This window comes from Apis cerana, linkage group LG10, assembly GCF_029169275.1.
Source record: "Apis cerana isolate GH-2021 linkage group LG10, AcerK_1.0, whole genome shotgun sequence".
Lineage (NCBI taxonomy): Eukaryota > Metazoa > Arthropoda > Insecta > Hymenoptera > Apidae > Apis > Apis cerana.
Genome location: NC_083861.1, coordinates 10653687 through 10679000, shown reverse-complemented (window position 1 = coordinate 10679000; position 25314 = coordinate 10653687). Strand labels below are relative to the sequence as shown.

Here is a 25314-nt window from a genome sequence, read left to right as displayed (position 1 = left end):
GATAGATAGATAGATAGATAGATAGATAGATAGATAGATAGATAGATAGATAGATAGATAGATAGATAGATAGATAGATAGATAGATAGATAGATAGATAGATAGATAGATAGATAGATAGATAGATAGATAGATAGATAGATAGATAGATAGATAGATAGATAGATAGATAGATAGATAGATAGATAGATAGATAGATAGATAGATAGATAGATAGATAGATAGATAGATAGATAGATAGATAGATAGATAGATAGATAGATAGATAGATAGATAGATAGATAGATAGATAGATAGATAGATAGATAGATAGATAGATAGATAGATAGATAGATAGATAGATAGATAGATAGATAGATAGATAGATAGATAGATAGATAGATAGATAGATAGATAGATAGATAGATAGATAGATAGATAGATAGATAGATAGATAGATAGATAGATAGATAGATAGATAGATAGATAGATAGATAGATAGATAGATAGATAGATAGATAGATAGATAGATAGATAGATAGATAGATAGATAGATAGATAGATAGATAGATAGATAGATAGATAGATAGATAGATAGATAGATAGATAGATAGATAGATAGATAGATAGATAGATAGATAGATAGATAGATAGATAGATAGATAGATAGATAGATAGATAGATAGATAGATAGATAGATAGATAGATAGATAGATAGATAGATAGATAGATAGATAGATAGATAGATAGATAGATAGATAGATAGATAGATAGATAGATAGATAGATAGATAGATAGATAGATAGATAGATAGATAGATAGATAGATAGATAGATAGATAGATAGATAGATAGATAGATAGATAGATAGATAGATAGATAGATAGATAGATAGATAGATAGATAGATAGATAGATAGATAGATAGATAGATAGATAGATAGATAGATAGATAGATAGATAGATAGATAGATAGATAGATAGATAGATAGATAGATAGATAGATAGATAGATAGATAGATAGATAGATAGATAGATAGATAGATAGATAGATAGATAGATAGATAGATAGATAGATAGATAGATAGATAGATAGATAGATAGATAGATAGATAGATAGATAGATAGATAGATAGATAGATAGATAGATAGATAGATAGATAGATAGATAGATAGATAGATAGATAGATAGATAGATAGATAGATAGATAGATAGATAGATAGATAGATAGATAGATAGATAGATGGATAGATAGATAGATAGATAGATAGATAGATAGATAGATAGATAGATAGATAGATAGATAGATAGATAGATAGATAGATAGATAGATAGATAGATAGATAGATAGATAGATAGATAGATAGATAGATAGATAGATGAATAAATAGATAGATAGATAGATAGATAGATAGATAGATAGATAGATAGATAGATAGATAGATAGATAGATAGATAGATAGATAGATAGATAGATAGATAGATAGATAGATAGATAGATAGATAGATAGATAGATAGATAGATAGATAGATAGATAGATAGATAGATAGATAGATAGATAGATAGATAGATAGATAGATAGATAGATAGATAGATAGATAGATAGATAGATAGATAGATAGATAGATAGATAGATAGATAGATAGATAGATAGATAGATAGATAGATAGATAGATAGATAGATAGATAGATAGATAGATAGATAGATAGATAGATAGATAGATAGATAGATAGATAGAGAGAGAGAGAGAGAGAGAGAGAGAGAGAGAGAGAGAGAGAGAGAGAGAGAGAGAGAGAGAGAGAGAGAGAGAGAGAGAGATTAAAATATATTTATAAAGTATGAATAGATTTGTGGGATATTTTTGATAGATTTTTAGAGGTTAAAAAAGAAATTATACAAAAATTGAAATTGATTGATTAAATTAAGTTAAGTTAAGTTTATTTACAAACAATTGAAGAAATAAAATGAAGCAATAATATCATAGAGATAGAATGAGATAGTTTATCTAATGCAAATTTTAATTGTTTATAGTCTATGTATTAATCGATCATTTTACCAACTTTCGTATTTGTTTTAGCTTCTAAAACCAATCTTTTGAAAATATCCCACGAACATATTATACGAATATACTATATTAACAATACATATATATATTGAGTTAAAAAATATATATATAATGAAATTTTTATTTTTCTTATCAATATGTTAATACTCTATATAACTCATCTAAAAGAATTCTTAAAATATATATATAAACAGAAAAGTTTATTTTATTTACTCTAATCGACATAGATTTATTCAAATCTATACAAAAATAACTTGGAACTTACCGTATAACCTTAAAGTGCCGTCAGCTTTGCCAAGACTGTTGGTCGACACACATTTGTAACTGCCTACGTCCTGCTCGGTAAATCCTTTGATTAACAACCACATCAGAACTTTGTATCCGGATCGTTCTTCCCTCACGCTGTACTTGAGTCTGCAATTCAACAACAATGAAGTTTTTCTTTTTGCCAGCTATTTTATCGAAATGCTCCCATGTATATGCTGAATCGAGGTTTAAGATTAGAAAAGAACGGATATAGCCTTACCCTTCGAGCAACATCTCGTCCTCCGAACCCCGCCGGTTCTTTACCCAGTAATTAATTGTGTTTGGAAATGCCTCGACGTAGCATTCTAGCTGCACGTCCGTGCTCAAAGGTGCCCCCAGAAGCTGATTAGGCGCTTTGACGACAGGTGCAACTGTGAAAGCGATTTCAAATTAATTAGCCGATATTCATCTCGTTACACGGCTCGTCAACGTTTTAATTAACGTTTTCGTGCGTGCTAGATATCGTGAAGATATATTAATTATATTTGCTTTTTTGCGTTAGTCTTGACCGTTCGTGAATAATACGTACACTGTATATTATATAGAATATTCATTATGATTATTACGAATCAATCAAAATATCCGTTTTAATTATTTTCGTTATTAGATAGGATTAATTAAAATCTTTTTAAATTTGTGTATTTTTTTTTAAATTTAAAAAATTTTTTCTTTTTAAATTTTATCCTACGAAAACAAACTCGTTAATTGACAGGCAAAATGGATTAAAATTGAAGATAATTTTGAAAATTTATCGAGAGGTCATCGATTATTATTACATCGATGAATTCAATTAAAAACGTGGAATTGATAAAAGCAGTTTTTTTCATTTTCGTTATTTTCGAATAATTATATATCCTCGTTGTTCTCGTTTGCAAAATGATAATATTTCAACGGAAATAGTGACGTTCATTCATTGAAACAATCCAAATTACGCGATATAATTTGTTATTCGTTATTTTCCTATTACTAATACATTAAACGATCCCTTTTAGCTCCTTTTAGCCGTTTGAGGATAATTTTCGATTTTAGAAATGCGGCTGTCAATGTGTACAATGTGTAAAATCACAACAAACTTGCGTATGATAATTTTATGCGGGCTTTTAACGCACCATGATAATCCATTTCGAAAGTAATATTTGCCAAGGTATTATTACGTTTGATGGCATTGTTAAAAAATGTATCGGTATTAAAGTATAGGATATACAGATATTTAATTATTAACGTCGGCGATACAATGCTAAATTATTATTGGAATCTATTTCACGTTATGAAAATTGAGAATAATTAATTCTCGTTTTGTACCTTTTGTCTTGGAATAATTAATACCGGCATCAGTATCAATTTCGATTGGCGTGTGATCATTGGATATTGATATAAATTATTCTATGTATATATAAACACACGTGTTTTTCGTTAAATAATGATACATTCGAATTATAATCGATTTTAATCGAATTTAAAATTAATGAAGAATATCCATAGTGAATAAAAATTATTAAACACGACATGTATTATCGTATATTAGGATCGTTTATCAGGAAGGTAAATTATTCGTTTGTTTTACATTTTTGACTTATGTCATTTGCATAATTCAAATGTGGATTCTTAATGACATATTTTTTTCAATCATCAGTTGAAATATCCACAAGCGATTTTCTTCTATAATTTATTAAAATTAATAAAAATATGAACTTGCTGTAATTTCAAAAATAGTGACTTCCGGTGAATAAGTGAGTGATCGTTAGAAGGGCAAAACTTTGCTCTTTAAAATATCTTTAAATTTATTTTAATACGACTTCCGGTTGCCGAGATATCACCGTATAAAGAGAAAGACAATTTTTAGCAATTCAATTCGACTAAAATCGATTAAGTGAATCTTATTAAAATTAGGAAAATTTTTAATCGCTATAACTTTAAAATTAATAACTTCCGCTGAACGAGCGAGCGATCGTTAGTAGCACAGAACTTTATTCTTTAAAACTATTTTTCATTTATCTTGATACGTTTTCCGGTTCTTGAGATATCATCGTGTAAAGAGAAGAGTAATTTTTAATCGTTTACCATCCTCATCCTTGTCATTTTCATCGAATCTCTCACTCGCACTCATCTCACTGACCTATCTTAAATTCCAAACAAATGACAAACGCGATTCTTGGAAATCGCGCAGGTATCATGAGGCCCAAGCGGATCCATTTGTAATTCTTACATTATGGAAACTTCGAATCCTTATATCTCGGCAACCGATTGAGATATCCGAATAAAACAAAAACTGGCTTTAAGGGGATCGTTTCCTCTATCTCTTGAATGGATTTTGGTGACAATTTTCGATCTCTTTTCACGAGTTTTATGTGAAAAATTTGAACGAAAATTTCACGATTTTTCGTGAATGTAATAATGGGTCTGTTGTTTCAATGAATACATACATAATATCTTTTGAATACGTTTTTAGCTACATAAAAACCCATGCATTCTATTAATACAATAAACGGTTCCATACGATTGAAATCTGCGCGAAAAAGCTCGCGACTAATGGCGGATAATTTCTCCCCCCTCTCTCGATTATTTCCTCGATTATTCCACCAACAATGAGCATTATTGAAGCTCGTAGCGGATCAACGTTACCCATTCTTTTCATCGTCCACGGGGAAATATCGTTTACGGAACTGCATAAGAATTATGAGAAAACTTTTTCACCGTTGATCATCGTTCCAGTTACTTTGTTTTTTCCACTTTGAGAGGGCAACGAAAGGATCGAATATTAAAATTTACATTCCTTTCGCGATTTTAACGAAATTACAATTGGAAAAGCGTGGACAAGCCGGGGGGAGGGGGAACGTTATTGCGAGAGGTGATAAATCCACGGACAACTTGTACAACTTTTCTTTATCCCCCTCGTTTTACCACTCTCCCCGATAAGCGATCTCGAATCTCTTTCTTCGCCGCCTCTCTCGCGAAACGGAAAACCGATTCGATCTCTCTTGGACGGCCTTTCTTTCTAAACGGTCGCGTCACGGACGAAGGCGCCGGGAAACACGAATGTTATCGACCATCGGTCATCGAATTAGGAAACCGTGTATACAAATTGCCGAGAGATTTCGTATCTCGTTCGTTTCAACTCGTGTCTTCTGAAGATATGCGGCGAGTTTTAAGTGTTTTTTCCTTGTTGAGAAAAAGTTGTTGGTTTCTTCTTTCACGAAGTTCGTTTTTTTTTTTTTTTTTTTAATTTTTACAACTCCGCTGAAAAGTATGCGGAATTTCTGCGGAATTATTGCAGATATTCAATATCTTTCCACTATATTCGTATATTACGATTTTAATATTCCCTTCTTTCTAATTTTTATAATTCTTTTATCGAGATTATTTTCATTTCTGGCTTTTGAATATTTTAATTGATAAAAGAGATATAAATTCCGTTCCTTTTTTTTTTTTTGTAATATTTACTTAAAAAGAACAGCAATTTTTGTTATTTATTAAGCAGAAAAATTTGAAGGGAAATTTGTTTAACGAATTTTTTTCATTAAAAATATCAACGTATAATAAACATTTTAATTAATTTTCATTATTATTAATTCAGAGAAAGATTTATTTCCAAAAAATATTCAATGTAAAATTCGTCATTCGATTATCGCTTCAATGAGGATGCAACCTTAATATTTTATCAAAGGGGGAATTTTCATTACTTTTAACTCAAAGAAACGTTTATCAACAAATTTTTCAACCTTATCAGAATATTTTATCGAAACGACAATTTTCATTGCTCAAAGAAATATTTACCAACAAATTTTTCAAGGAGCGTCGTTTCACTGAGAATGTAATTTAAATATTTTAATTAATTTTCATTAATTTTGTCATTAACTGTCAACTCAAAGAAATTACTCGGTAAAGAAACGTTTAACAACAAATTTTTCGAAAAAAGAAGCAATCTTAATTTTATCGAAACGTCAATTTTCATTAAACTCAAAGAAACGTTTGCCAACAAATTTTTCAAGAAATATCGTCGCTTCAATGAGAACGCAATCTAAATATTTTAATTAATTACTATCGACTCAAAGAAATATTTATCAACAAATTCTTCAAGAAAGGATCTTAATATTTCATCGAAACGATAATTTTCGACTTTTTTTAATTCAAAGAAATTTTTGCCATGAAATTTTTTTCAAGAAACATCGTCCCTTCAAAGAAACGTTTACCAAAAAATTTCTCGAGAAATACTGTCGCCTCAATGAGAACGCAATCTGAATATTTTAAATTAATTTTCACTACTCAAAGAAACATTTTATATTTTACATTAAATATTCATTATTATTTTAACATATTATATTATTACATTATATAATATATATTACAATTAATTATTAAATATTTACTATATAAAATATTTTAAATTAATTTTCATTGCTCAAAGAAAACCATTCACCAACAAATTTTTCAAGAAACGCGAGAATCCAATCTAAATATTTTAATTAATTTCTACTACTTGTCAACTCAAAGAAACTTGTTCGTCAGCAAGAATCACGGCAAAAAAATTTTCTCGTTTTCTTTAACCTTAATAATTTGATATCCATGAGAGAGAGAGAGAGAGAGAGAGAGAGAGAGAGAGAGAGAGAGAGAGAAAAACTGGAAAAGGCAATTACGCGAACGATTCGTGAACGGTGTAACGCCAAGTTGCTTTGCCTTTTGTCGGGAGCTTTTCCGGCGGGTAGAATCAGGGATTAGGAGGAGAGCAAGCTTACAATTCACGGCGAGTGTCACTCGCTTGCTAACGGCGGGCGGCACGTCGTTGCTGGCGATGCACAGATACGCCCCCATTTGTCGCCTCTCGACACGATGGAATTGCAGCACCGAACCGTTGTACGTCTCGTGCTTCTCGAAACTGCCGCCACCTGCGCACCGAGAAAACCCCTCTCTCTGCATGTTTTCCTCGAAAATCCCCTCCTATCCTCTTATCCCATCTTTTCTACCGATCGTTTTTTTTTTACCATTCCTCCTCGATTCTTTTCCACCGTTTTGATTAGAACGGTTGGCAGAGAGAGACTGGCAGATGGGTTTGATGACGTCAGCAAGGATAACTTTTTTGATATTTTTGAAAAAGTTTTGTAGTGTGTTGCGATGGATTCTATTTTTTTGTTTTGGATTTATATTTAAAAATTTCGTTTGTTTTGAAATATCGTATATGTTATAGAAAGTAAATTATCTGTTCTATTGTTTAAATTAAAAAAAGGAAGATTAAATGTGTTAGTAGGTAAAAATAAGAGGCAAATTTCCATGGATATATCGGATAGTATTGTAAATTTAATTTTTTATTGCATAAAAATACTATAGATGTACTGAAATAATATCTATTGTTATTATCCGTAAATATTCTTGTTTCTTTTTCATTAACGATGTAACAAATTGTTTTGAATTACTTAGTAGCTCCGCGAATGAAATATTCTTAAAATTTAATTATTCGAGACTCGATTAACACAAATTAATTTTCGAAACGAAGTCAAGATGTACTTTGTATACATCTTCGTATAAAATGAAATGAAATTATTTCACAATCTAATAATCTATATTCCATGTTATTTGTAAAATTAAATAATTAAAAAAAAAAAATTCGATGACACTTTTCTCAAAATATACATAACAAATATATAATTCTTGTATTCAAGCTAAAAGGATAACAAAGATCGACAAAAAGGAGTAACGAAATTTAAAAAAGTTTTAAACTAAATAACGAAATAATAATAAAAAAAAAATTCTACGACATTTTCCTAAGATCGAAAATGATGTACAATGAACGCGTATAAATCCTCCTCTCGTCAGTCAAGCCGCGAAGATCGACGAAGAGAAACCGTGAAATGGAAAGAACATTATTTCTCAGGGCAAGAAGTTACAACTTTTCAGATCTAAACGAATCCAGGTAGAACTTTTAACCAGGTCGAAACCACAGACTAATGCAATTGAACGAAGAAAACTACCGTCAAAGTGGAGTGGGTGAATGGAAGCCACCACTACTCCGCTTGTGAGGGAAGGGGTAACATGGGAGAGAAAGACGGAGGGGAAGGGGAGCGATAGTGACACGACGCGGAGAGAGAGAGACGGAGAGAGGAGTAGCCGGAAGGTGGATGGACGCACTATCGTGAACGAAAGAAGAGACGAGAAGATATATGCTTAATTCACTACTTAGGTTGCTAACGAGTTTCTTAAGTGAGCGAACGCTAACGAGTTTGTAAAGCTCGTAAGAAAAGCGTCATCGTCAGGTAGAAAAGCGACGCAAGTTGCACGTGAGCGGTTTTGTGTATTCAGAGGAAAAGCAGTTCGATGCAGTTTACAAAAAGAAAAAATGAAGAAAAAAAATTGCAACGACGGATTAAACTTTTCGTTGCATTTAACGATAATTCCTTTTTCGCGTGCACGATGTTTGTTTAAATACCGATATTGTGCGTTTAAGAAAGTAGGGTAAAGCTGGCCTACCTAATTGAGCTTTTTTGTGTTGAGGAATATAGGAAGGAAAGCAGGTTTGGAAAAGAGAATAACGAGAGTTTTAAATTATTACTTTTAATTACTCTTTTTATCGAGGAAAAAAGATTTTTTTAAATTTGCAATGATACAGGGGGAATTACAAAAATTTATATTAATAATAGAGAAAAAAAGATTCGGATGCATTATATTTACTAGCGAAAAATAATTATCGATAACTTTTGAAACTTCTATTCTCAAATGTATTCGCGTCGTAAAAATAACACGAAAGATTTTTCTCTAAAATATTATTTTTAGTTTTAAGTCGAGAAAAAGAAAGAAAACTTTTGAAAATTTTTCTTTTTCTAATTGATCAAAGAATCATACAAGGATAATTACAATTTAAATTGGTAACAAAAACTAAAAGAAAAAGAGATTTTAGATGTAAGAATAACAGGAGAATTTTCTCTCGAAATATTACTTCTAGTTTTTAAAAAAAAAATTTGAAATTTTTCTATCTTCTAATTGACCGAAGATCGGTATAGGGGACAATTATAAGAACCTACGGTCGGTAACAAAAAAACGTGTCATGGCTAAATAGGTAACATTACCTCTTATGAAAGGTTCCCTAGGGTATTAATAACATTCTCGCGGTAAGCACACCATTAAAGAATGATTAAACCTCGTACTAAATTTCCGTTTACCCCATTAACCCCTTAAGTATACGTTTATTCGTGCATTCGGGCAAATGTTAATAGCTTTTTTCGCGAACGACAATCGTTAAAATATCCTATCGTAAAGAAAAATACGCGATGAGAAAGAGAGAGAGAGAGAGAGAGAGAGAGAGAGAGAGAAAGAAAGACAAAAGGTCTTGAACGTTTCAACTGCATTCGAGCAAGGCTGGAAGTAGTAGTGGAACTACGTAGACCAAAGTTTTGCCAACTCGAGGCCCTGCAGCGGAAACTACCACGGTCTATCTCCTCCTCGATGTGTGTACAAACCGTGTTATACGTATACGCACGCTGTATATATACCTGTTCCTAGGCCGTGGTACAAGCGTAAGCTTCGTGGTTCGTGTCCCTACATTCTGTATACGTACACTAAGTCTACTTTTGCGAGTATGCGTCGTACAAGATACCATGAAGAGGATCCTCATCCTCTGTTTCTTTACACGCGCGCCCGCTGTTTCTGTCTTCGAGTTCAAGAGGCGAAACTTGTTTCAACGACCCGCCTCTTTATACCCACTTTACCGTGTTCTTACGCTCAATCAGTGTGTCCGAAAATTTCTTCCGCGCTCTCGATTTCTTATCTTTTCGGTCTCGTTCTTGGCGAGATATCGTTCATCGTCGATGGAGAATTAGATTTTTTTTTGTGGAACTTTTTTGAAGAACTTTTATCGACAACTGTAGGAATTATTTTTGAATTCTTTCGAGAGGATCTAAATAAATGAAATCGTAAGATTTAGATATTTGAAATTTGATTCGAGGAATTTTTATTGAAAATTGTAGAAATATTTCAGTAAAGCTTTTGATAAGAATAATCGAATTTTAATAGGATTTAAAAACTTAATAATTTGATTTGAGGAGTTTTTGTTGCGTTCCTTAAAAACGCTCTCTAAGATAATTTTATTGGATGTAATTCTTGAAAAATTGGAAAATTTCTAATAAAAAAAAAAAAAAAAAAAAAGGAAAAAGAAAGGAAAAACTATTCTTCCTCGAAATTGCATTACTTCGCGTCTAGCGTATTTTCGTGATAGTTTTTCATTATATTTTCACAATAGCCTCTTTTCAAGTGTCTTCAAATGTATTTTGCAGAAACATTGTTCTAAAAATACGGCGTTTAAATATTTTAATTAAAGTTTATAATTACAATTTTAATTACGATCGTAATTAAATTTCGAAGGAAACGAAGGAAACTGTCATCCCCTATTGTTTCAAACAATTTCGCTATAAAAATTCGCGATGATGTTCTAAAAAAAAAAAAAAAAAAGAAAAAAAAAGAAAAAAAAAGATCGAATGTATATAATGTAATTCGAATAATAATAATAATAATAATAATCTGCCAGCAATCTGGATTATCGCTTCTTAAATAATTCAATCGACCATGCACACGAGAATTTCGTGAAAATTCCGTTCGTGTAAACAAGCGTAAGCGAATTAAGAAAGGAATTATTTAACGCGATAAAGGAAAAACAGGTTCGAAATCCTTTCATACCTCGCTTCATTGAGATTAATCGGCCTCGCTTCTCTCGTGATAAAAGGCGAGATTGCAAAATAACAATTTTACTCGAAATTCCGCCGTTGCATTAATTTGAAAATATTATCCAACGAAAAATTGAATATGATATTAATATTAATTCGATTAAGTCGTACGGTGAGTGAATGTATTCACTTGTGTTACACTTCCAACTGTTTGTGTGCGTGTGCGCGCGCGCGCATGCGTTATGTAAAATATTATTCGAACGAGATATCCTTTCCTTCGAAGAGGATTTCTAATTGTAATTAGGATTAGGTATTAGAGTTAATTATCCTATGAAACTAATATAAAGTCACGCGAATATTTCTCGATGTATACTTACGACATGCATGTTTCTATCCTATATGTGGTTTTTGTGTGGCGTGTTGCTTTCTTATCGAATTAATAAAAAAATTAAACAGAAAAATATTCGGTAAGGAACAGTATAGTGTACATTGGGATTGAATAAGATAAAAAAAAGATGCGAGATTGATTTTACGTCGTGGAAGATAGCGAAATAAATTTTGTAAATTTTGGCAAGTTCGAAGATATTGCAAAAGAAAAATTTATAAGGTATAGATACAAAGCATATAAGCAATAAATTTTCATTCGAGCAAAAAGGATAGCGAAACAAATCATATTTTGCAAAAATGTTGATAGATTTTGATAAATTATATAAGAAGAAAGAAAATTAAACAGGAGGGAAATATTTGATAAGGAAGTGTATATTGATATTGAATCGTAAGAAGGAAAAAAAAGATACAAGATTGATTTCACGTCATGGAAAATGGCGAAATAAATTTTTTCAAAATTGTTATAAATTTTGGCAAGTTCGAAATTGCATAGAAAAACTTATAAAACATGAGCAATAAATTTTCATTCGAGTAAAAAGGATAGTGAAACAAATCATATTCAAAAATATTGTAAATTTTGGCAAATTTAAAAGCATTGGAAAATCATACAAAAAAAAAAAAATCTACAAATTCGATTCAGAGCAATCGATCACTGCAATATATATATCTCCAAGATAGCAAACCGAATCAAATTTTTTGGTTAAAAATGTTTTGCCAAATATTGACATCGCAACATAAAGAGAGACGATCATTGCAAATTATAAAATTAAAAAAAAACAAATCTAAAAAAAAACTAAAAAAAACTTTTTATTTCATTGGTACAAAATATTGATCGGATTAAATTAATTAATTAAAAGAAAAAAAAACAAAAATAAAACTTACATCGTGATATAACGAAATAGTTGAATTGCAAATTACAAAAAAAAAAAAACAAAACAAATTTATTCGTATGAAACATCGATCACAAGCACAACAATAAATCTCCATTCGACTAAAAAAATAAGAAAACAAAAATAGAAAAACTAATGAATATCTAAACCAAATTAAATCGTGTAAAAAAAAACTTTCCAAATTTTCTTTTCCTAATAAGGGAAAAAAAAAAAGAATTGATAATTAAAAGAAGAAAAATTAGATATTTAGGAAAGGAAAAAAAAAAAAAAAATAAAAATAAAAATCCAAACCAAATCAAATCTTCCAAAAAAAATCTTCCGAATTCTCTTTTTTCTCTCTCTATATTTCCATACAATTAAACGATCCCCTCCTCTCCCAAAAAAGAGAAAAAAAAATCAACTTGATTCGTATAAATAATAAAACGAAGGATCGATCACCGATTAACCAAGCATCGCGATATAAATCTCTCGTCGCAGTGAAGAGAACACTTGGGACGAGTGAGGGAGAGAAACGCGAACAAAAGGATGGGTGTAATGGGTAGCAAACGAAATTAAAGCTTGGTCGTCTCTCTGCCTTCTTTTTCTTTTTTCTCTTCTACTTTTCCTTTCCCCTTTCTTTTCTCTTTTCTTTCTTTTTTCTTTTTTCACGAAAGGAGGAACGGTCTAAAGTGAAAGAGGTCTGTCCACGGAGATAGCCACGAGTTTTATAGTGTCATTATGTACCGGCAGAAGAGGCCCTTATGAGAATGGCTTCTCCGTCTTCCCTTCGCCAGGACACTCTCGGAGTCGGCCTTCCAGTCGCGCGACAGCTTAGAGTCGCATTGTCACCTTCCGAAACTGCCAAGTCGGCGCTGGTGTCGCCTCCGTAAACGATATCTGGCGGCACTGTCCAACAAACAGTGGAGGAACGTGTTTCGTTTATCATCTCGAATCCTCGAAACAATGTTTGGATTGAAAGATGGATGGAAGTGGTTTCGTGCAAAATTCATAATAAACCATTCGTGCCATTTAAGTGAGGAGTATTTTGATCATTAAACGCGTGAGACGGATATTAGAGAAAAGACTCGATCTTTCGTTTAGGTTATTTTTTAGGTTATTACGGTAAGAAGAAACGTGGAACGATTTCGATTATTTTCCGATGTTAATAATCTGTGAGTGAGTGGAAGACATAAAGGATGTGTGAAGATTGTTATAAAGTTTTCGAACGGTGCAAGTTGATATTAAAAAAAAAAGGGAATTAATCTATTTGTGCGACCAAAAATTATTAATTTTTTTCAAGAGATATTTTCAACTTTGTAGATTTCGTCGAGATCATTCTGAAATATTTATCATATGAAAGACGAGCAGAATATCGGTTTTCTCGTCTTTCGTACGATAGGTGAATAGGTTAATACTTTTTTCCAGAGAATATTAACTGGTGAAAAATTAATTGAGAATATTACTCTTTTCGAAAGAGTTCGATCTGAAAAATTTTTTGATATCGAATGATGGATGAAATTACAGATTAATTAAAAAGATATTAAGGAGATTTCTCAGGTAAATTCAAGTAACATTTTCCTTTGCAAAATGTTAGCGAGTTATTAATAAAAAAAAACACCGAAGAAAAATAGAGAAAGTAAGAAGAACAGAGTAAAAGGATAATGAAGGAGATGAAGAAGAGGAGAAATTGATAAACAAACAGATATATTGATAGATTACATAATATTGATAGATTAAAAGAGGAAGAGGAATTGAAAAAAAAGAAAAGGACAAAGAAGGTAAAAAAGAGGAATTGATAAAGTAAAGGAATAGGAAAAATTGATGGAGAAAAAGAAAGTATATATAATATATATATAGTATAATACTTCATCGTATATCATAGCAAACGTGTCAATTTTATTTTTTACGAGTTATATGATGAAAATTAATTTTCAAACAATGAAAAAAAAAATGGAATTCGAAGCTCGTAAAATTTTACACGACGACTTAATTATTCAATCTCGATTCGACGCGATAAAGAATTTCTAGAATTTAATAGTTATGAAATTTTAAACGATAAATTAACGATGATTTTCAGATAAAATTACGAAAAGATTCGAAATTAAAACGTGTTAAGTTTCAAACGATGAATCTATAATGTCGAAACAAAGAAATAAAGGATTTCAAATTATAAAGGCGCCATCAGCTTTGGACGATAAATCTATGATTAAATTAAACAGATTTTAAATTTAGACAGATGAATTTTAAAACAAAATACGTAATAATCTTTCTCTTTCCTTCAATCGATGGAATTTTTTTTCAAACAAAAAAACTCGAAAGGAAAATTGTCAAGCGTTATAAACGAGTATAATGAAACAGACAAACAAATAATTAAACGGTTTAATAGAATTATTATATTATTAAAAAATTTATTTGAAAAAAATTGATATTAATATTGTAATTGTAGATATATTTTGAAAAGTAAATATTTTCATTCTGTATAAAAAAAAAATAGTTTATTCAAAATGATAATTTTGGAAATTTATTGACTAATAATAAATAATAAATTAAATTTCTTTTTTTTTTTGAAATTTTAAATAAAATATCTAAAATATCATAAATTTAATTTACGAAATTAATACTTCTTAACTTAAATTAAATTTCGCTTTGATAAAATAAAAATAATTTTATCGAGCATGATACTGTAATAAATAAAAAGTTTAAGATCACTTGTCTTGTACAAACGAGACTCGATAACGATATTCTTCGAGGTCTTAAAAAAAGGAAGAAAGAAATTACGGTAAAAGTGGAAGATTGATGAAAGACACAACTTTGTCAGTCTTCTCCGAGTTCTCGTATGCATAAACCCAAAGGACATCATCGTAATGAGGCGGCCTTTAACGTTTAGCACGAGTATAACTCGAGAGACGGATTTAGAGGGGGGAGAGGGGGGAGCAAGGAAGGAACAAGGTAGGAACAAGAAATTACCGATGTTCTAAACGTCTTCGTCGGTCGTCGTGGACGCAATAAATATCCTTTCCAAGCACACCCTTCTGTGTGTTAAACGATGAGAAATGGGAACAGGAAGTGATTAAGAAAAAGACACGTTCTCGCCGTTTGATAAATTTTTATGGAAATTTTAAAATTTCATAAAACGAGGTAAAGATATTTCATAGAGCATAAGATAAAAATGGATACCTCTTTTTGTTTTTTTTTTCTTTGGTAAATACTTCTCTGATAAATTCTACTCGTTAAACCGGATTAAAATTAATTCTTCTTGTTGTTTGAATCGTTTTAATCACAAGGGAGGGGGAAGGTTTGTGTTCAATTATGGCCAATTATTTGCAATTGAAAGAGAAAAAAGAAAGAAAAATATTATTATCGTACTTGGAATAATTTCGCGACCCCGTTCGCGACTTACTCCTGTTATCGAATTGGAATCAGAACGGTAAACGTGTATTTCTATGGAAGAACTCGTTTCTTTCTACACGGATATAATCGAAACAACTTTAAATCAAATTCTTAATCATCCAACATGCTTAAATTCATGAAATTATACTTATAAATCACATTTATTAATTCTTAACAATTCGATTCTATTATTTTCTGCAAAAAAATATTCAAAGTGCAATATACGATGATTGAAAAATTCTCAAAATTCTTCATTTTCTCTTAACCACAAATTCGTATAAATTTTATTTTTTCCATAAACACTCGCGATCTAACGATTAAAAACATTGCCAATTCCTGTTTTTCTATTTAAATATGTCATGTACGACGAAAAGTTAGGTTAGGTTAACGATAATTGCACGATAATTACGGATATCCCAAGACTATTTCCAATTTATTAAATCGATATTCCGTATGTCGATGGAGACCGACCTTCTTCCCGATTCCATCACGAGTACGAGTACTTTGACGTTCCACCACGACTTTCCACCACGTATCACCGAAGTTTCATCATTTTTCGAATAACCGAGTCGCTGGAAACTTTCCTTGTTACCATCGGTAAGTAAACGAGGTGCGCGCAATTTGTATCGCTTTGAGGCTAGAGTTGCGCAAAGACGGACAAATAGGCGGATCGATTCATTGGCAAGGGGCCCGGTGACACTCCGGCTTTTCCTTCTCCCTTCTTCCTTTTTTCTTCTTTTCTTTTTTTTTTTCTCCGCTACTCGCGAGCCAAAAAGAAATATTCCCCTCGAAGCAAGAAGCTTGAACTTTCCTCGTATCGGAGAGAATCGTTACGGACCGAGTTAAAAAATTTTATTCGATTATTTTTTTTTTTATCTGTTTATTTGTTTCAACTAATTAAGTTAAATCGAGTTATACGTCCCTGTGATATAACGGGGATGATCAAATTGTAAAAAGGAAAATTTATTGAAACTATATAATCGTGAAGTTGAATAAACTTAATTGTTATTTGAAATCTAGAATAATAATATATTGTGAAAATTATTATTCGCGTGTAATCGTTAAATGTAAATTGAAATTGTATATTATAACAGAAATCAATTTAATTGAAAGCACGTATAGTTAATTTTTTTTTTTTTTTTTTACCTTTCAACAATTTATTTACATTTCTTTTTTTTTTTTTTTTTAATATAAAAATCGTATTTTCACAATAATTTGATCATCCGTTATTTTATTTGCACGAATCAATTTATAATGGAGTAAAGTAACGGTATGCACGTGTAATTTATATACACGTATATCGCACGAATACGAACCATATTTTCGTATTTTCTTTATGCCGTCCAAGCGTACTACGCGAACCATATTTTTCTATCATTGATTCTTGAGAGGATCGATGTATTGTCGAAGTGAAATACGATTGTTCGACATGTTGCGCGAATATCGCTTTTCCTCTGTGCTGTTGTAAAAAAAGGTTTGTTATGTCGGCTATATTGAATTATATATCGACGGGGAAAGAAAGTGTGGCCGTGGAGATTTCACCGGAAAATAAATTCGATAGTGTTGTAGATTCGTTTTTCCGCCATATTGAATTTGAATAGCGATGGTAAATCGGCGCGAAGTTTGAACGTAAAACGACAGAGTCTAATTATATCTATAAAACGATTTGACGTTTCAATGATAAAATTAATCAGAGTTAACTCGAATTCTTTTTGCAGTACGATTTTTTGCCGATCTAACGATTTAATATCTTCGTAATATCGACATTGCCTTAGAACGACATCTACGTGATTTTATGGATTTCTGGTGCGAAATTGAAAAGCATTGTACAATTTTAAAAGCTATCTCGTCGTAAATTTTATCGGGGAAAATATCGACGATTTCGAATATTTTTTTTTTTTTTTTCTTTTTAAATTCCTAATCTCTCATTCACTCTGCCTTGTAATACTTTGCTTTATTTAAAATACGACGTTCCAGGTTTCGTATTTACGAATTAGAACGAAATTGGATAACGTGAATACAATTTTACTTTTAAAATTGTTGCAAATTTTATCACACTCTGCGAGAATATATCGACGGATTTCGAATATTTTTAGAACTTATTCTCGAACTGATTCGTCATTCCTGGATCTTTGGAAATTAAATATTGAATCAATTCGATTGAATTCCAAGAAGTTTTATATATATATATATATATATACATCGATCGGTGTATAATTGTATCCCAATATCCTTCCTGCTACAACGTCTATAACAAATCTATTAATAAAAAAAAAATTACAACCAATTTTCAATAATGTTGAAGAAGAAATTCAATTACAAATTTCATTAGTCATTAACGTATCTTATACCTCGTTATTTTTTTTTTATCATCATAATTAAACAACTTAAAACAAATTGTATAAACAAATTACCAAACACCGTGAAAATTCCGCGTTTAAAATCAATTTGCACACCCACTGTTCTCTTATCGCGCCTTTCTTATTTACGATTGATAAAAATTATTGTCAAACTGTTAAATTAAACACGTATTAAAAAGAAAGAGAAAAACGTGGAAAATGTTTTGGAAAAACCATCTCGATTTTTATTTACGCAACGATTGATAAAAATTATTCAAACTGTTAAATCGAACACTCGTGAAAAGAAGAAAGAGAAAAGGAAAAAAAATTCCCCCCTTTTTTCTAAACCGCGCGATAATAAAATTGCACGGTTTTAAGGCCCTCGAACGGAAAGATTAAGCTTTCGATTATCGTATTAACCCTACGTCATTTACGTTAACATAGCAGTTGCAGAATGGCGGTATATTTCATCGGCGCACGTGTAATTCGCACCATTTTAAAATTTAAACGTGCCCACAGCCGATCGTCGCGCAGTTAGAATCGCGCGTGGATCGAATGGGAGGGGAAATTTTTCGGATCGTTTCGTCATACCGATCGAAAACGCGGACGGCGAAGTCCTGAAATTAACGTCATTAATCTCGTTTCAGTTGGATTACTCGAATTCTTTCCCATCCCCCACGGTTTGTAACCGTGAAATTCAACGAATTCTTTCTTTCTTTCTTTCTTTCTTTCTTTCTTTTTTCTCTTTTCGAATTTCGAATTTCTCTCCCCTTTGTGAGGAGGGAGGGGGAGAGGGAAAGGGGAGGGGAAGATGTCGGCCGAGCGGAAGATATTTTCACGCGGTGAAAATTTGTTTCAGGATATTTCAAACGGATTTGTAAAATGGAAGCGATTTTTTTTTTTTTTCTTTTTTTTTTAAAGGGTTCGTTTCATTTGGACGAGATATTATTTATTATGAGATACTTAATGGATGGCATTCTGGAGGGACGTAAGAAATAAGGAATAAGGAATATAAATTGTAATTAGCATTCTTATTTAGTTGCAGGGGTGGGGGGGAGGTGTTATATCTCTTTTGCATTCCGAGAGAAACCCCTCTTTGTAGATTTCTTTTCATTAGGATTCAGGTTGCAAGTTTTCGCTTTTCTCGTGATTAAGGAGAATCATGAATTGAAAATTTAAAAGGAAAATTAAAGGAGATTTCTTTTTTTTTCATTAGGATATGTATGTATGTATTGTGCTTTTTTATTTTTGCGTGTGTGTGTGTATTATTGTAGAAGGAACGGGATTAAAAAATTATAGATTGAAATTTAGCGTAGTTTAGAATTTTAGTATGAAAATTGAAATATTCGTAAGAAATAAATTCGATTCGATTCGACGATCCTAAATGACACAAATGGATGCATTCAACCATCCCATCAATATTATATTTTTGTATCCGAAAAGAGAAAAATTTATAAAAAAAATAAAATCCATTGACGTCTCTAAATGACAGAAATAAATGTAATAAATGTACCATTTCATCGATTTTTCAAATTGGAAAATTTGTAATACATAAATAAATCCACTTAAACCACCTCCAATATTTAAAACTGAAATTGGAAAATTTGTAGATAATAAAATCGATCGATTCAACGTCCATGGGAAAAAAGTACAATAAATACACTTAATCATGCTTAAAAATCAAAATTGGAAAATTTATCCACACGAAAAAAATACAATAAATACACCTAATCGTCCCTAAAAACCAAAATTAAAAAATTTGTTCAAAAATAAAGTCGATCGATTCAAAATCTACGTGAAAAAATCCAATAAATACATCTAACCATCCCTAAAAATCAAAATTAAAAAATTTGTTCAAAAATAAAATCGATCGATTCAAAATCTACGTGAAAAAATCCAATAAATATGCTTAATCACCCCTAAAAAGCAAAATTGAAAAATTATCCACACGAAAAAAATACAATAAATACACCTAATCATCCCTAAAAATCAAAATTAAAAAATTTGTTCAAAAATAAAGTCGATCGATTCAAAATCTACGTGAAAAAATCCAATAAATACATCTAACCATCCCTAAAAATCAAAATTAAAAAATTTGTTCAAAAATAAAATCGATCGATTCAAAATCTACGTAAAAAAAATCCAATAAATACACCTAACCCCTAAAAATCAAAATTAAAAAATTTGTTCAAAAATAAAATGGATCGATTCAAAATCTACGCGAAAAAATGCAATAAATACACTCAACCAGTCTTAAAAACCAAAATAGAAAAATTTGTAGAAAAATAAAATCGATCGATTCAAAATTCTTGATAAATCGATTTCTTAATAAATCCGTGGAATCAATCGAATCGAAAGAAAATAAAAAACGCAGCATGCGTAACTCACCAAGAATGTCCAAACAGCCCAACTCGGATATCATAGGGCTGGTGTTAATCTGACACATGTAACAGTCTCTGTCCGACTCCTTCAACTGGCGAATGTGGAGCCGCCACGTGCCGTTCACCACTTCCTCCGTGGCTTGGCTACTTCCTGTCACCCCGAACACGCTTCCGCCCGCGGCTCCGGCCCCGGAACATCCGCTCGACTCGTACGAGACCGAGATACGCGCATTGTGCGTCACCGTCCTCGTGTGGACGGAGAGAATCGTCTGGTCAGAGGCGCGCAGCCAGCCAACCTGCAAAATTCATTTTCCTCTCGTCACGCGATCGACTTCTCCAATGTTTCCTCCCAATCTTTCGCTTCGAGAATTGTGTTCATGGATAAGATAATGATTATTGGAGATTATCTTATGCATTTATATTTGTATATGGGTAGTTTATATAGGCGTAGTAACAGATATATTTATAAATGATTTTGTTAAAACAGTAGATAAGATGGTTTATATTTCTATCTTGATTAATTATGATGTGAAATATGGAGTTTGTGTGTGTACGTATTTGTCGTTTGTTGTACTTCTTTTCTTTTGGAGTTAGAATTTTTGAATTGACAGTGATCGAGAATGTTTCGTCCGTTTTCTTATTTGTAGGAACATTATGGATATTGTTATTAAACGTGATTGAAATCGTAATTTAATTAGGACGATTTTTGTCCTGAATTTTTTGTTTTTGTTTTGTTAAATTTAGTAATTTCTTTGCTGTATTGAATTAATTACGTTTAAGAGGGAAGTCGAGGGTGGATAAGAATATTGATTTTTTGTCAAAGGATATTGAGTTTTTTATTTAGGAATATTATACTCGATATTTTTTTTTTTTTTTTTATTATGATTGAATGTAATTGAAATTCTATATCCGGTAATATAGTTATATATAATTGGCAGGATTTATTAAAAGTTTTATTTCTACGATTAATATTATTACATCCTATTTTTTTCCTGTTCGTCGAGAGAAAAATGCGAGGATAATAGAGAATCGATTAAATTTATTATTTTTAATCTTGATTGCCATTTCTATTCGATCATTCATCGATATTTTCTATTCAAAATTGACGAATAACGAGGACGGAAGAATTGTGAATGGGATTACAATAAATATTATAAAATACGTATTCCGTATAATTAAGCAGAATTGATAAAAATTCACGACAAAAATTTTTAATACTGCCAATAATTTTCCTCAAAATACGTATACAATTGAATTATATTTGAGTCGATTGAACGGAAGAGAAGAAGAAGAAAAATTTAAAATTAAATTAATCTTCATCGAACTTGAGAAAAGAATAAAAAAAAAAAAAAAGAAAAGAAAAAAATTCCAAGTGGAAAAATCAAATTAATCCAATCGATTTATCTTCGAATCGTTCAATTTGAGAGACAATATAAAAATAAAATATGATAGGAATAAAAGGAAGAAAACTTTCAAATGCAAGGATCAAATTAATTTTTTTATCCTCCCTTTTCTGCCATATTCATCTTCGTTCGATGTGAAAAACAATATGAAAGTAAAAGAAGAAAAGAATAAAATAAAAAGAAAATTTTCAAATGGAAGATCAAATTAATTTCCATCTATCCTGCTTTGGGCCATGATCCAATATTTATCTTTGACTCAATTTGGGAAACGATATGAAAATGAAACAATAATGCGATAAACATATAACACGATCGACCGAAAAGGGAAGAAAAGAAGAAAACGTCCAAATGCAAAGATCAAATTAATCCTTTATGCCACGAACCAATAATTCTTCAATTTTTTTCTTCGCTCAATTTGAGAGACAATAAAGCGAAAATAAAGCGATAACGCAATAAAAATATCAACATATTCGATCGACCGAAAAGAAGAAAAGAAGAAGAAGAAACGATTTCAAATGCATCTTCGTTTATGAAAGTGGAACAACGAATGCAGTGAAAATAAAATAACACATCGATCAAAAAAAAAAAAAAGAAGAAGAAAAAAGAAAAAAACTTCAAATGCAAAATTTCAAATTAATCTTTTAACCCTGTATCCATGATCCATGATCCAATATTCATCTTGGAATCGCGCGATTCGAGAGACAATACGAAAGTAAAACAACATTTATAAGTTTGCCTGCCATCTCCCCTCATAAAAGATCTCCGGAAACTATTTGGATCTGACTGGGAAGGGGAAGGGCCCGAGCTTATCTTAATCCATCCCTGGCTGCCAAGCTGCCTTGAGTGGCTTTCTATAGACCGAATATTTCATCTGGCTAGGATACTTTACGGGCTGGAATCTGTCGCCAGGGAAAATGTGTCTTCTCCGTCGTCTTTTACTCGCTTCTCCATTCCATCTCTTTCTCCTTCTCCCCTCCCCTTTCTCTTTCTTTCTCTCTCTCTCTCTCCAACGCGAGCACACACGTATTACCACCCCACTCCACCGCACCATCCTCCTCCTCCTCGCGCTTTTCCTTATTCGTTTCATCCTTCTTCCACCGATATATACATATATATATATATATATATATATATATAGTATCTCGATCGAGAAACTTATTACTAAATATAGGTAACGTTGGAAGGAGGATGGATTGGTAGGGTGGAAGAATTTTCTCGCCAATGTGTACGTATAAACTTGGTAATGAGAATATCGGTGGAATATTTCTCTTCTTTTTCTCTGTTTTTTCCCTCCTTTTTTTTTTATATGTGTAATTAAGTGCGTGCAAATGAGTCGAGATGATTTGTTCCGATATTTTGTTAATATTGGAGGAGAGATTTTCACGCGAACGTGATGAAATATCGGTGAAATATAGAAATATTTGTTTGTTTCGTTTTGTTTGATGATGATTGAGTTGATTATGATTTGTTTTGATGTCTTGTTTGATCGGAGGGAAGATGGTTTTCTTCGCAACAATAATTTGAGCGCGATTTTTTTGGACTAATTTTAGAAATTTGTTACTATTATATTTGGATTATATTTGATCGGGAAGAAGAAGAAGAAGAAGAAGAAAAAGAAGAATATTAATAGAGTCGGTATTCTTCTTTTTTGTTTTTTTAAGCTCCTAAATATGATTCGTTCGAGTAATGTGTGGTTGCACGTGTAACGTAATGTTGTTGTTTTAGATTAACACCAAAGATTAAGCGATCGTTTTAGAAAATATTAAAAGGAAATAATAAACGAAGGAAAAAAGGAACGAAAATCAATTTTTGCTTATAATCGAATATTATTGTTATTAGAACTCTCTTGCGTTCTCTAATATCCATTACCGTTCGTCGATAAAACAGTTGCAAAATCATTATCCTAAATAAACGAGTACACACATTTCGCATTTCAATTACCTTGTATTTCCCGATATTACGAACACTGCAAGAGAAAACAACTTCACGACCAATAGCAGCCGTTTGATTTCCAACTGGAGCGATGAACACAGGTCCCGAAATTGTGCTCGAATCTGAAAAAAATAACAAACGATTCCAAACAAAATTTCTTTATTAAAAAAAATAAATAAATAAAAATATTATTAAAAAAAAAAATAAAAATAAAAAAATAAAGAAACTCGAATCGAAAATAATTTTCTTCTCGAACGACTATTAACCTTCTTATACATTCGATGCAAAAATTTGTCGCATCGATTCTCCCGTTTATTTCCGACTCTTCTTGGAGCAATGCAAAACTACCCTTATCTACATCAGCAGCCTACGAGAGATACCCCGCTTCTGCAGCGAGGTGTGCATTAGTGAAACGAGGAGCAGCTTGATACCTCAAAGAGCATGAAACGTACACCAGATTGGATTATGTATACAATCGATTCTAGCAGAATATCAAAAGATTGCACGAGAGTGTAACAACGACAGGAGTAGTGTTTGGGGTAACATCATCAAGGTATAGTATCTTGTCAACGTCATCCGAGGCACGTTCCTCCGAGTTTTCCAAGCTAACCAATCGAAAAGTTAGCGGAGCCGGATTGATAGATGATCATTTGCCATGGTAAATGTCGATTGACTTGCAAAGCACTTCGTGGTCTCGTGTAATCGTAATGCCATGCACGTTTGATGTATGAAATATGAAATATGAAATATGCATCACGTAACTGGAATCATTAAGTAACATTAAAAAAAAAAAAAAAAAAAAAAATTGCGAATGACAAAAGTTTTTATATTTTCTCTTTTTTCGTCAAAAAATTGTTGAATTCGAATTGCATTCAGGTTATCAAAAAATTTCGAAGAATGGAAATTAAATGATATTGAATATTGTTGGTTATCGATTGTTCCCTTTTGAAAGTAAATATCAAAATTTAGATATTATTTAACATTCTTTCACAAAAAACGAATTAAATTGAAATAAAAAATTTTGGCTATATTGACAATAATCAAAATTATTCTTTATCGAAACAGATATCGAAACTTTTCTTCAATTCCGTTCATCGATTCAAAAAAATTTTTTTAATCATTAAAACTGAAGACTAAATTGCCAGAAATTTAAATACTCGAAGAATAATGCAAAAGAATAATAAAAATTAATTACATTTACTTTTCATTGAAATAATACACTCTTAAAGTGCAAAAAAATAAATTCTCATCTGCTGTAAATTTAAGCGCAGTAACAATAATAATAATAATAACAGTAATATGAAATCATTGCACGATAAAAAAAATGTAATAAAAAAATCAAATTATATGAAAAGCGACAACAGAAGTAAGCCGGGGCATGATCGGTGATTCAGCGTGGCGATATCAAACAATTGAGCAACTAGGTGGCGAAATTCTGCCGCAGGGATGATAGATTGACAGACTGGTTGAATGTTTAAAGCCAGACTGCTCGGTTGAATTGGGAGAAGGGGAGGAGGAGAGAAAGGGAGGGAGAGAGTCGCCCATTGCTCGTAGGCAGAAGTGCGGGCAAAGCCGTGGGTGACGGTAACCGGAGTAAAATGGAGAACAACGTGATAA

At 31.4% G+C, this 25314-nt stretch overlaps 1 protein-coding gene and 1 long non-coding RNA gene across 5 annotated transcripts in view; one reads left to right on the top strand and one right to left on the bottom strand.

The window, feature by feature from the left end:
- The window catches only part of LOC108003048 (uncharacterized), a 98734-nt gene that overhangs the window by 19022 nt on the left and 54398 nt on the right, over positions 1–25314 (top strand). The window lies entirely within an intron of this gene.
- Positions 1–25314, bottom strand: part of LOC108002989 (lachesin-like) — an 86941-nt gene that overhangs the window by 9746 nt on the left and 51881 nt on the right. The window contains exons 2-7 of one of the 4 annotated variants that reach the window (XM_062080454.1): positions 23707–23819; positions 20370–20658; positions 12997–13158; positions 7085–7234; positions 2572–2722; positions 2311–2459 (exon numbers count right to left, since the gene is read on the bottom strand). In XM_062080454.1, the coding sequence (XP_061936438.1) occupies positions 2311–2459; positions 2572–2722; positions 7085–7234; positions 12997–13158; positions 20370–20658; positions 23707–23819 (1014 nt within the window). The remainder of the gene's footprint in view (positions 1–2310; positions 2460–2571; positions 2723–7084; positions 7235–12996; positions 13159–20369; positions 20659–23706; positions 23820–25314) is intronic. The other 3 variants (XM_062080455.1, XM_062080456.1, XM_062080457.1) reach the window with 3 other exon arrangements.